Here is a 13,851-nt window from a genome sequence, read left to right as displayed (position 1 = left end):
GAGAAGGTATACACATTCAGTTTTAATTTCTAGTATTGTTATGTTTCCATGTGTTGGTCTTTGAAACTATAGAAGCACTGCCTAAGATTATTACATGCATTTTGGTGTAATATGATAGAACGGAACATAAAGGTATTGTGCATTTGACTAGATGTGAAGGTGTATTGCCAGCCCTTTTCTTCAATAGTCTTTATTTTAAATAATATCATTTTGGATTCTACATTTGGTCGCACACAATTTATAAAGCGCTATTTTAATATATTGACAAATTTGTCACTATCTAATAATCCTATTGATAATAGTCATATGTATCAGAACTACAATAGGCAGGTGGTAATTACATGTAATGACATATATTTATGCGATTCTACAGATAACAAAGTTCCTTTTCTACTAAAAGTTATGAAGTATGAATTAGACGATTATACACGGCATATTTAATTAATGATCAATGTCATTTTCCCAATAGAACGTAATGAAGTAAACTCTGTATTATTGCTCTTTAATTACTTTTTCCTAAGACACCTGTCATTTTTCCATTTCAAAGTCTTGTCCTTCTCACACTGTCCTTCCATTTACGTTGAACTCATGAACTGCTCTTGGTAATGGTGGCTTTACAATTCCTGGTTCTCTGCTTTTTGTTCTTGAAATCAAAATTGATAAGATTGATTGATTGTCGGTTGCTTAACATCCAGTGGCAAACGTTTCATGTATGTTCAGACCGGGAACAAATTAACAATTCATACAAAAGGTATGTCCTGCAGTAGGGATCGATAGTGATGAAGGGCGGGGAATTTGGACTGCCCCTGGAAAATTAGGGTACATTGGACAAGGCCACCTACGGACCCCTCAAAAAATAGTTGCAAGGGATCTTACAATCTTGGTACTCTCTCTACACGAATTATCGGGAAAAATTATTACGCAACTGAGAAAAGTGACAAAAAATGTAGAAAATCAAATTGAACGTGTAGCGGGGAAATAGACATAAAGAGTACTGGAGCAAAATGTATGGATTCAAGGAACATTAAAAGATAAAGCAAGAGATGACAGTGTATGATCAGCACAGGGAATTTACATAACAGGATATGCCAAGGAGAGGATGCGTGACAAAATTTGGAACAAAACAGACATACATATATCTGTAAATAAATATACACTATACAAAAATGTACAAGAAATAAAGGCAATGTGTGATTAGATTTCATAAATTTACTTGCTTGGAATAAAGTACTTTTGTACTATCCAGTTTTATATCAAAACAGGTAGATAGTCAGGAAATTAAGGATACATGACGTTAAATGTCTTTGTTCAATTGGAAAAACCTCATATCGATATTGGACGTTGAAAGTGTTTTGAATGGTTAGATTCAACGTTCTACTAGTCTGTACTAAGGAAAGCCACCATTTTTAATTCCGAATTTTTGGTATGTAATTTCTCAAGAAAATTAACAAAAAAGTCACATTTTGTGTCTCAAAACCATTCAGAAGCGTACAAAAAGTGTAAATTAGTCTAGTGTCTATGTTTGACATAGTGTGTATACCTATGAAGTCACATTGTCTAGATGCCAAAGACGATGTAACAGTTTCGCGGACTTTTCATTCATGGCATTTTTAAGCCAAACTTTTTACTAAAATGGAATCATTTTAATATGTGGCATCATAATGGAGATAACTGTATTGTATTTTAAGCTTGGCCTTCGTAAAACTTGATTTTACTGTGGCAAATGTCCATTTACCTAGCTCCGCTACGTGTCGCTAGGTAAACTCAACTTGCGACATTAAAATCTACGTTTTACGAAGGCCAAGCTTAAAATACAATACAAATATCTCCTCATTCAACTCCTATAATGTTACTAATAAGAATTTTTGTGAGTATTATCTTCTTTCAAATAAAAAACATTTAATGCAATAATATGAAGCATAATATGAATTTTGCTCCCTCTCATCTTTCCAAAGGCTTCTGTCTTGACATGAATTATCATTGATATGGTCATAATTATAAATTAACTGTTTACAAAACTTGAAGTCTTTTGAAGACGAAACGCTCGTCTGGCTTACAAAATTTCCTGGTATCTATGGTAATTTTATAGATATCTACACATGTTTATAATTAAAAAAATTCAGGTTTATATAAATTTATGTTTAACAATGATGGATTGCATTGATTTAATTCACATTTCATACTAAAGATCCCAAGCTAAAAAAGTACAATAACTTTGGCATAAAAACATTTTATCACAAGAAAAACGTATCATTTTTAAGTTATGTCATAATTTTATAGTATTATTGTATATCAACAAATATCTGTATGTTATTTCTTTTGACCAATTGGGCGATCCCATTTGGTATGTTAGTCCGTATATTATCATCGCTCCAGTAATTAAACTTTTAACAATAACTGTTTCCTCTTATTTTCATATATTAATTCGGAGCAAATTAATTTTTTTTTAGATAAAAACAAAAACAAAACAGCAGCTCCCTAAGCAATATAGACGAAATGGTGTCGTTAGTTCAGGCTCCTTTTTATTCTAAAGTTCTCAAATTATTTTTATATCGTTGATCTTTCCTTAGGTTGGTTCTGGGTAGTCCTGCTAATAGTAAAAGCAGACATGCACAATGACACAGTAAAATCGGAACATCTTTATGATTGCTAACTGTTCATATTGTAGATCCTGATAACACAGTCTGATGCATTATTTTAATTCATAAATTGACATTAAATGTCTGGCTAAAATTTTGACGACACAACAATTACGCAATCCTCATCTGAATTGATACACAGAAAACAATACGCAAAGTTTCCTGTTTAGACAAGATTTCATTTACAATTATTATGAATAAATACATCATTTTTACAGTAATCGGAGTACCTATTAAAATACTAGAATAATAATATTACGTAAAATCTCATTTTGAGTTAGATGCATCACATTAGAATGATCAAGCATATCCAATTCTTGTAAGATCAAGGAAACTTAACCAAAATTTTCCAGATTGATGTACACCTTATAAGAGTTACTTCAAATACTTATTTGTTTTTCAAGACCCTTTCATTTCATCAAAGTTTTTAACCACTTCATCTTTTTTATGTGAAGCATATCAATTTGTAATTGTTTCCGACTCATTTACCATTTTATCAATAATACTGTGGGATATAACATATCTCATTCAAAAAGTGTTTCCTTTTTTCCATTAGATTATCAATATAAAAAATAGCATTTTGAGATTAGAAATGTCTATACGAACGAATTAAATAGACATAAAGGCAAAAAATAGTGATATCGCTACATCTATATGTATGGAAGGAGATGAAACCTTTCGTGAAACTGTGGTGGCATTACGCTAGTTTTTAACAAATTAAAAAGCGTTGAAAAAAAATGAAATTCCTTTGAATTTAAGCGTCAGGGAAAAAACATGGTTGTGAAGGTATTCGTTCTAACCCGCTAGCCTATTATGGCCTCTTTTCCGTTAAATAGAACCTCAAATAAATTACAAAAATAAATCTCCAACAGTCCAAACTTCCTGCACTAAATTATTCGTTATCAGCAATGCCCAAATTATACAAGTTTAATAATAAAATTTCTTCCTAATTTTTCTTGCATTAGTGTCTATACTGTTATAAAAATACAATACAGTCGGACAATATTGTTCTTTCATTGTCATCACAAATAATCGGTTACAAAAGGCTAATACTTAATTACAGTGGTCTGTGCGTGTTGTGGTCATCAATTGAACATGATTAGCGTATAATTACAGTACAGTTCACAATGCTTGTTTAATAACTTATATTCATTTTTAATACTGACTATGAGAGAAAAATAACTACACAATTACTTACTCGGGAACTTTTTGCTTATATATACAACTTGTTTTTGAGTGCCAACTAAAATAAGATCATTATATCAGTGTAATATATCCTCCATTCTCTAAAGTTCCAACAAATCTTTCCTTCCATTGTCATCTATAATTAATTTCTGTTGTAACTACTTATTAATTACAGCGGTCAGTGGACGAAGTTGTCTTTATTACTTGTTTTGATTTTGTTCCTCTGACAACTTTCTGGTGATAATAAACCAATAATACAAGTGATATGAATTGCCTTTATTAAGTAAAGAAATTATCCGGACGATCAGAGCACAAAATCTGATTGATATGTTGTGTTCTCAGGTTGTGTTATTGCAAGATTTGTTTACATGACTACAGTTTGCTTTGAGTCTCTGTGTCGTATTGAGGCAACTTTTAATCTTAAGACGGTGGTGGATAATTCTATGAAATCATATGACAATTAACAGACAAAACATTTACAGGGTAACAGTAATTTTTTTTTCAAATGTGCACTTACAATTTAAAAATGGTACAATATGGCAATTTTTATCAGAGTTTCTGATTACCATTAAATCGTAAAACCTTGACATAACATAATTCCTACATATTATCTTTAAAAGCAAGTGCAAATCGTCAGCTGCATTATATTCATGTATGCATTAAGATATACAATTATTGAATACTTGCGGCAAATTCTGACGGTTTTACAACTCTTGACCTTTAAATAGAATTTTGGCAGCTGTTTTTTAAAGATCAGTAAAAGTTTTGAAAACTGCAATATATGTTTCTTGTCATTACCTGATTTTTCTGGTCTTATCTTCAAGACGCATTTATTGATGAATATGTTGAATCATGTGTTTTTTTCTTTCTTTACAGGTTTAGAAAATAGTTTTCAATCATACAATCAATTGGCAGCATTTAAATAAAGCATTGAACAAGTTTAGATGTATTACTATTAAGTCCCTACAATTTCGAAAACAATAGTTCTTTAAAACTGCACATTATAATCTTTTTGAAATAAGTTTCCTACTTATTTTCTTTATTTGGTTATCAAACTTGTGTATATGGAAAAACTGAAATTTGCAAAAATAGCCTGATCGTTAATTGATATTTTGATATGAGGAGCAGAATTATTTAAAATAAAAAAAATATCAGGCTTCAAAAACTATATTGATACATTGATTTGATTCAAATATCATTGAGGAAGGCTATTCCTCGCATATGAATACAAACTATGTAGATAAAATTATCCTAACGATTGTCTATGTCGTGATTGTACATTGTTTTGTTATCACATTGTAAGCAGATGCTGTATCAGCCTGGCGTCCATTAGACTAATTTTGTATTAAATTCTGACATATTCATTGGTGTGCATTAAAAATAAAGACAACAATAGTTTACTGATGTTCAAACCTTATAAATCGATTATGAAGTCAAGTTAAGATAACAAACAAAAACTGATGGAATCACATTAATTTCAAAAGGAGCGAGTCCAGGTACATCAACCTTGATGTATACATATTTGGTACCCATAAATATTTATTGAAAGATACTTTGTTTGATGCTTATTAAGTTTCTTTTTGTAAGAATTTAATATGAACAGTTGAACTAATTTGTTTTAATTCTCACCATGTTTGCGTAGTTATTATATATACTCAAAGATACCAAGGGAAAGAAGCATATAATATGCTACAAACATTAAAAAGTAAATACATTGAAAGAATAAAAATATTGGATAAAAGGTCTATGAGACAACAGCATATAAATTTCAAACCAGTTTGCCAAAAATCAAAGTACACATGGATAGAAACTAAAAGGATTTTATGACAGTTAACTGCAATTAATTAGCCTGATGTTTTTACAACCTTATCCAAATTATTTGTTATCTTCTGGTTTTTAAAACTTTGAATAGCTGGAATAAACGTCTTCGAAATAGTATCGTTTTCATAACAGTGTGGCCGAGACCATATTTTGGCGCGCTCAAGTCTACCATTGACTGGGTTAAATTAGGTGAACGTTTGTCTGTAACGCCCACTTATCACGTCGTATTTATAATAGACATTTAAACTGTGGGGTCACCAAAGGTTCTCAACACCTAAATCAAATAATTCGAAAAACTAGTACATAATAACCTTTGTGTTTTGATTAATATTGAATACTTAAACGTTGTTTACTTGCGTTTTTGTTATGTTTTGATAAACAATTTTTATGATATCGCACGTTTTTTAACATAAAAATTAATTTTACTAGCTTTAAAAGTTAAAATGTATGTGTTGGCTATTATATTTTTCGGACGTCAAAGCTATTAACCCATTGCAGTTGTCTAATTTTTTCACTTAGTATCTCTTATCTTTAATCTTGTGTAAAATTTTATTTAAGAACGAATGCATGATCAACTTTCAATAGTTGTACAGTTACAAAACATAGACAAAATGTAATTTCGTACTTGCAAGATATTGGACAGTAAAAAGCTATTCGGACCAAGCCTTATGAAATTTACATTTACTTCACGAAATACTAGTAGGTAAAATGTATAGTTTGGTATATTTTGGAAACTTGAACTTTTCTGCTATCTACTATACTTGTGAAAACCCCTTGGTAGCAGAATGATTATGCACCGACTATTCTTCTAAATCAATTAGGTTTTTTTTTCCTCTTTTTTCTGAAACAAAGTATTTTTTTTCCTTTCCAATCTTTTTTTAGAATCAATTCATTTTTTTTAACGGCCCAACTTACACACACACACACACAATAATTGGCGGTAGTTTATATATCAACTTCGTCCTTTTTAAGATCGCAATGAAAATGTGCATATAATGTATTTATTATGCAGGAAATTATTTTTTTAAAATGTAGTCAAAACTTGCTCAGCGGAAAAAGGCAACAGCGTAATATGAATTGAATTTGAAATAATTGTTATAATTTACAGAACGTTACTTTTTCCAATATAAACATTCAATTTTTTTTTTAATTTTTTTTTTTTGATTTACAACATTTTTTTTTCAAAGACCACATTGTGACTTCGAGATTAAGTACAACCATGAAAGCGCTTTTCTTTTTCTTTCTTCTGCTATTAGTTTAACTCAGTTATTTTGTGTCATGAATTGGTATTGATGTCATCTCGTAGGTTTTTAAATATGAAGAAAAGGGGGTCCGGTTGTATGTCAATGAGACACAAACAAACGACAAAAAAATTAAAAAACAGGCAACATTCATTCTTCAACAACAAAATACGTTACAAGAAAATAAGTTTTGTAAGTAAAAGACCCAAATTCGTGAGATACAAGAATGATATATCGACGAGTACTGCAATTTAGTCTATGGTCAAAGAGACAAAATGGATCACACACACGCGTAAGTTTCCCATTTACATAAAAGCATTATACAAACACAAACGTCTTTTAATTAATTAAATATACATATAGATATATATACATAAATAGAGGCAATTGAGTTGTGCAGTACTGGAATATACAAGGCAAAAGTGAATGATTCAAACGTAAACAATATCCATTAAAAGAAAAGATTTTTTTTCATCGTCCGGAACTCTTTTCACAAATAAATCCCAAGCATTGAATAAATGGTAGGTTACTCTTAAATTATCACAACGTGGGAGTATTTTTTCTCTTAAGATATTTTGTGAATTAACCCCATCGACTCAAAGTTTTTACAATGAAAATCCAAATGTGTAAATTTATTTTTCGATTATTTAATGATATCACTGATGAGTCTTATGTAGACGAAACGCGCGTCTGGCGTATCAAATTATAATCCTGGTACCTTTGATAACTATAAGCTCTGAACATTTATTATTCTCTAAAATGAAACTGTTGTGCGTGCTGATATAAAGAATATTTCAAACAAATTCCTTTAAAAGTTTTGGGAAAAGGGTTTCATTTTATGTATCGAAATGTGTAACAATTGATTGTTTAAATCCCCACTGGAAGGCAGACTGAGTGAGCGTAAAATCATTGTTATCGAGAGCCTATGACAAACAAGTAGTTAAAGGTAAATGATTCAGTATTTTTAACAATAAAAGTTCTACGGTTGTCCACACTGTTACGGGAATACCTCTATACCCGTTAGTCCTGTCATAAATTTAATGACAGAAAACTACTAAATAAAATCAAAAGAGACTGTAAAACATCTGCAACCAATAGCTAATTTCAAAGTGTGACCACCATTGAGATGTGACTAAAGACAAACACTGAAGAGGTCCCTGACTTTGGAAATTCATATGTGGAGCCCGGTGGGGGGGTTAGGTTACTTCCTATATTTTTAGTATACGTGTGTGCCGCAAAATAGGGTCGCTTTTTCATGTCCTGCTCGTTAGAATACGGCCCCTTTTTCATGTCCTGCTGGTTAGAACAAGGTCGCTTTTTCATGCCCTGCTGGTGAGAACAGGGTCTTTTTTTAAACTAAGTATTTAGTGTCTAAAACAGGGTATACATTTTCTGAGCGTGTCTAGAACCGGGTATGTTTTTCAATATTTCTGTGTAGAACAGGTTATCTTGTGGAGAGTTATCTAATTGGCAATCATACCACATCTTCTTATTTTTATATCATATAATAAGGATATTCAATATTCGTAAAAATCTAATTTAACCCCGCGACATGGTAATGTTCCTATCTATTCAGCGGAAACAACAGTCGGCAGCGATCGTCGTTGTAACAGTATATATAAGTTTATTAGCCATTTTGGAAAATGGTTTTGATTGCAGTGCCCATGTTGTCTCTTTTGTATTCATTGAAACCTGTCACATAAGATACCATTTAGAGCTTCACGTATCGAATAGGCGATTATTAGAGACCTGGAGATTCATCGCTTGGTTGGTGTCTCTTTTCTGATTATTCAACATCACCTTTAGCTATATTTTTGTCTTCGTATATCGTTTAGTGTTAAAAGTCGACAAAATCATTTTTAAACATTGATATAATCATGTAATTAGTGACCAATTTCAAATATAGATGTCTTCTGTAGAGCAGAAGCGCGATAAAAACTTAATTGTAAAGTTGTTTTTTTTACCGTTACCTCATATGTTCAATCAATGTTTTTGTCTTATCTTTTCTTGGGGACTGTTGATAACTTTTAAATAAGAAATCTATTACAAATCAATCTATCTTCGCTTTGATTGACAAGCGAAACGCAAAATTCCGGGGCCCTCTGATCGATATTTAAATGTTCAATGTTATTAAAGATATCCGAATTTCTATCTGGATTAGTGTTTGATATTCTTATCTTCTTTGGTTTTCTTCATCTTATTTCATTCAAAATAAGACCTCTCTTTTCATTTTCTTATCTTGAATTTGATGCTATGGAATTATTTTTCAACGTTTTATAAGATTCTAACTTTTTACGAACACCAATTTCGTTTGCTTGGTAGTTATTGAATATCTGTATCAGATGGCCACAGCGATGTTCCGTTTTTTTTATTATGAAATTTTGCAATAAAATTTAGCAAATCATTTTAGTTTAAGAAATATATACCCTCGTGTAAAGCTCTGATTCATTGTCCAGGTTTGGTTAAACGTTTGGTTCTTTCTTGTTTTATTAGCTTTTCAACGTTTACATTAAGTTTTTGATTTTCAAATTGTGTGGTCTCGTAAATCTCTTAGCAACTACTTACCCATCCGGAGTACATAAGTTCAATTCCGTTTTCTTGTTTTATAAATATTGATCAGTCATTTTTTTTTTTTTTTTTTTTTTTGTCTTTAGCTGTCTGATAATTATTTTCCTGAAACTCTATTGTGGCATTCTTTTCAATACTACTGGGTCAATCATATACTAATTAACTGTCAGTCCTCCACCATGTAGCTAATGGTTTGGAACTGTCACGTTTATAATGATACATTTTTACTGTAAGTATTAATTTTATAAATAATCTTTTTGAACTAAAACTACGGTTGATATTTTTCGATGCACAGATGACATTAATCTATTTTGATTTGGGTTGTCCAGGAGAGCCTTGGTCTTGGATGCTTCTACATGTGTTGTGCATTTGGTTCTCATCGTTCTATCTCTCTAGCACCTGCTGGAAGTTTCAGATGACCATTAATTATACTTGTTTTAATGACGTCTTCCATTTTGATGGCATTTCCAATGAAGGTAAATTCAGAAAGCGCTTCAAAGGAACTAAAGAAGAAAGTATGATAGAAACCATTAGTTGTCTTATGAGATTGCAACTATTGTCCAATTAATACAATCTTTCAAAAGTATGTTAGTTTTATTGATAAATAAATAACTACACCTGTATTCAAAAGTATCAGTTTTGATGTCACTGTGACGTATTGACTATGCTGAAATTGAAATATTTGACATAAGATTACATTTTACTCAAAATTAGATATGAGCCAAGGCTTTTCCCAAAAAATGATTATCTCCCTATCATAATAAGAATTAGATGTAATATGATTGTCAAACAGCAAAACCCAGAGGCAGATTTAGGGGTGTGGGGGCAGGACCTTTTGTGGAAAAAATTTGGTTTATTGTTTAGGGACCACTGAAGCATGACTGGAACGGGCCCCTCTTACTGCAGTCAGTGCCTCCCCCCACCCCCCCTTTATGAAAATTTATGGATCAGCCACTGAAACCCAAACGGTATAGTAAGCGATAAAAGGTCCGGCCATGACGAAATGTAAACGATTCCAAAGAAAAAAATGATTTTCGATATCACAATAGATGAAGAACAAATATGACAGACAGCAACCAACGACTACCACGTAATTGTATGTTTTCTAAGAGTTGGGACAGGTACATATAGAATATGGCGGAACTAAACTTATTTGCGAGGGTTCAACGATCACCCCTTTAACCTTGGACAGTGGTGTAACAGAACATCATACGAACACACGGTAAAAATCAGTTGAACGAAGCTAGATCCGAGTGGCAAAAAGTACAATCAACATAAAGGTGAAACACAAAGTGCCGATCTAAAGAGTACTCGCATCTTATCCTTGTTCAACGCCAATTACAGATAATAAACAAATCATGTTTTATACCAAAAAAAACATTAGCATATTGGCATAAGACATTTTTAAGCAAGTTAGGTGTTGTCTCATTTCACTTTTTTATTCGAGGGTCATTGATGAGTTTTTCTAGACGAAACGAGTGTTTGGCATAGAAAATTTTAATCCTGGTATCTATGATGAGTTTATTCAACAATGTCATATTCGGTCAGACATGATTTGGTTATCAATTTGATAGAAACCAAAAAAAACCAGCAGCGTGTTCTCCTTTTTACATTAATGTGATGTATATGGCAAGTAACTTCAAAAAGAAAAACATATATTTTATTCTAATGAAACAATTAAAACAACTAATTAACCAAAACGTTAAACAAAATTAAATAGATAACAAATCTTAACATTAAAAAATCAAAAAATCAAACATTATTTCATGAAAATCGTTTTTCATTACCGAAACTTGGTTTCATTAAAGGCTTTATGGATTCATTAAAAACGTACGAAGGGTATATACGCTAAAATGTATTACCGACTTTACTGAAAATAATTATTTTTAAGTTATTTTTTTTTTTACAACAGTTAAAGATAAACTTAACATTATCAATTATCCATGTTGTAGTCAATATCGGATGACACCTGTCAGAAGGACAAATTTACCTTACAATCTTTTTTATCATTTGGAAAAATTAGAGCACACTTTAGGTTCAATTTATAACTGTAGTCAAGTGGTGATGGAAAAAATTGCTAGTAATATGATCTGAAGATTTAGAAAGACACAAAGCATTATCAGAAGAAAACATTTTCAGGAAATAGTAAATCAAAATCACTGAGAGCAAAATAAAATCAAATTTCAAAGCAAAACTGTCAGAAAATCTCACGAGACGTGTTGCCTTTCTTAATGAAACGAATTTATCTGATAGACAATTTTTGAACCATAAGTAGTATAAATAGTATTTATAAGTGTTCGTGGTTTGCAAAGCAGTGTCATTTTAAATGTTTATATATCGACTGTTCCTGGTTCATGTATGTATTCATTTTCATTTTTCAAAATTAAGAAGTTACATTTTAGTTATCTTTCTGTCAAAGATAGTTCAGAATTGTACAACCCATTCTCGTGCATATCCTTTAAGAGGTGTTGTTTTATAAATAATATACTAGTAATATGTTTGCCGAAATTCTTTGTACATGTGTACATACATTGTGGAAATTTAAAACAATTTCAGGATCAGTGCATGTTTTCAAAAACATACTTTTTTTCTAATATGGCAAAGAAAACCATTCACAATTTTAAGATAGATCCTTGTTAATGGCATGCTTTCTTATGTGTTCATTAAAGCGTTGTTTTGAAATGTAATCACGTCCGATGCAATGAGGACAACTGTATGGTTTTTCACCAGTGTGTACGTTAAGGTGTTGTTTCAATTCATTTCCTGTAAAGAATGTTTTATTGCATACATCGCACCTGTTAGGCTTATTTCCAGAATGCATTAAGATATGTCTTTTTACTGAACGTTCGTCCTTTAAAAGTTTACCACATGTTTTGCAGCTAAATATCTCTTTACTATGTGTTCTCAAGTGAACTTTTAACTGGGCGTTATCTCCAAACCTTTTTCCGCAGGTAATACAACATCTTGGCTTTTCGCCATAGTGTGTTTTCTTGACGTGCCTTTGTAAATTGCTAAGATAGGCAAACTTTTTATTACATATTTCACATTCGTATGGTAATTCACCTGTATGTGTTCTCATGTGTCCTTTCAGTGCACCGTTCTCACTAAAACATTTACCACATTCTTCACATTTAAACGGTTTTTCGCCAGTATGGGTTCTCTTGTGACTATCAAAATGGTGGCTCCGTCTTAAGGTTTTACCACAAATGTCACACTTGAAAAGCTTTATATCTGTGTGTATTTCTATGTGGGAATTCAAACGTTGTTTTGAAGTAAATCCTTTACCACATGTAATACACGTGTAAGGTGTTTCACCTGTATGTACTCGTATATGGTTCAAAAGGATACTTGGAAATCGAAAACTCTCGCCACATATATCACATTTGTGTGATTTTTCGCCGGTATGCATTTTCATATGAGTTTTAAGATTACTAACCTGTTTAAATCCTTTCCCGCATATTTTACAGATGAAGGGTTTCTCATTAGTGTGTACTCTCATATGGGTTGTCAGGCTACTACGCCTTAATGTTTTATTACATATACGACATGTAAATTGTTTCGGCTTCGATCTTTCTCTATGACCTCGTGTATGTTTTTTGAGTTCTTTTTTGTCTCCAAAAGTCTCATTACATGTTACACAAATATATGGTTTTTCATCCGTATGTATTTTCATGTGTGTAGCCAAACCATCCGGCAGTTTGAACATTTTCTTACATACTGTGCAACAGTTTGGTCTTTGGTCATGTCTTCTAATGTGACCATTCAGGTGTGTCTTCGTTACGAAATTTTTACCACATATTTTACAATCAAACGGTTTTTCTCCAGTATGTATTTTCATATGAAGCGATAGATTATTGAATCCTCTAAATCCTTTCCCACAAACCTCACATGTGTAAGGGAGCTCACCAGTATGTTTTCTGTTGTGAACTTCTAATTCACCCGGAGATTTGAAGCTCTGACTACATATTGTACAGCTGTGTGTCTTCTCGATTTTTCCATCATGTTTTCTCATGTGTTTCCTCATGTCCCCATGATTTGTAAATCTTTTAGTACATATATTGCAGCTATACGGTCTCTCTCCTGTATGAGTTCTCATGTGGATTGACAAACTTTGTGCATAGCTAAAACTTTCAGAGCATGTACCACAAATGTATGGTTTCTCCCCATTGTGTATTCTCATATGTATATGAAGATCTTTCTTAGATATGAAATCTTTACTACAAACATGACAGCTGCTCAGCTTATCACCAGTATGAAATCTCATGTGGGTCTTTAAATAATATAAGCTATTAAACTTTTTACCGCATGTGTCACAAGTAAACGATTTCTTTCGTAAGTGTATTCTCATGTGAGATTTGAACTTAATACTATCAGTAATTTCTAATCCACAGAGGTCA

The 13,851-nt window shown here is 31.8% G+C and overlaps 1 protein-coding gene across 1 annotated transcript; it reads right to left on the bottom strand.

The window, feature by feature from the left end:
* Positions 1-11,878: 11,878 nt before the first annotated feature.
* On the bottom strand, positions 11,879-13,478 carry LOC127737072 (gastrula zinc finger protein XlCGF8.2DB-like). Its single transcript, XM_052247604.1, has 2 exons — positions 12,350-13,478; positions 11,879-11,910 (listed from the first exon to the last, which is right to left on the bottom strand). The coding sequence occupies exons 1-2, from the start codon at positions 13,476-13,478 to the stop codon at positions 11,879-11,881; spliced, it is 1,161 nt and encodes a 386-aa protein (XP_052103564.1).
* Between the last annotated feature and the right edge of the window lie 373 nt (positions 13,479-13,851).

The sequence above is a fragment of the Mytilus californianus genome, unplaced genomic scaffold (assembly GCF_021869535.1).
Source record: "Mytilus californianus isolate M0D057914Y unplaced genomic scaffold, xbMytCali1.0.p SCAF_4, whole genome shotgun sequence".
Taxonomy (NCBI): domain Eukaryota; kingdom Metazoa; phylum Mollusca; class Bivalvia; order Mytilida; family Mytilidae; genus Mytilus; species Mytilus californianus.
This window is presented reverse-complemented; position numbering and strand designations above follow the sequence as displayed.

Excerpts from the sequence above, each read along its gene's own strand:
- LOC127737072 (XM_052247604.1), bottom strand. The coding sequence starts at position 13,478 with ATGAGGAAACACATGAGAAAACATGATGGAAAAATCGAGAAGACACAC. Across the intron at positions 11,911-12,349 it reads AGTTCACTTGAGAACACATA|GATATGCACGAGAATGGGTT; the intron begins GTAAAGAGATAT and ends CACCTCTTAAAG.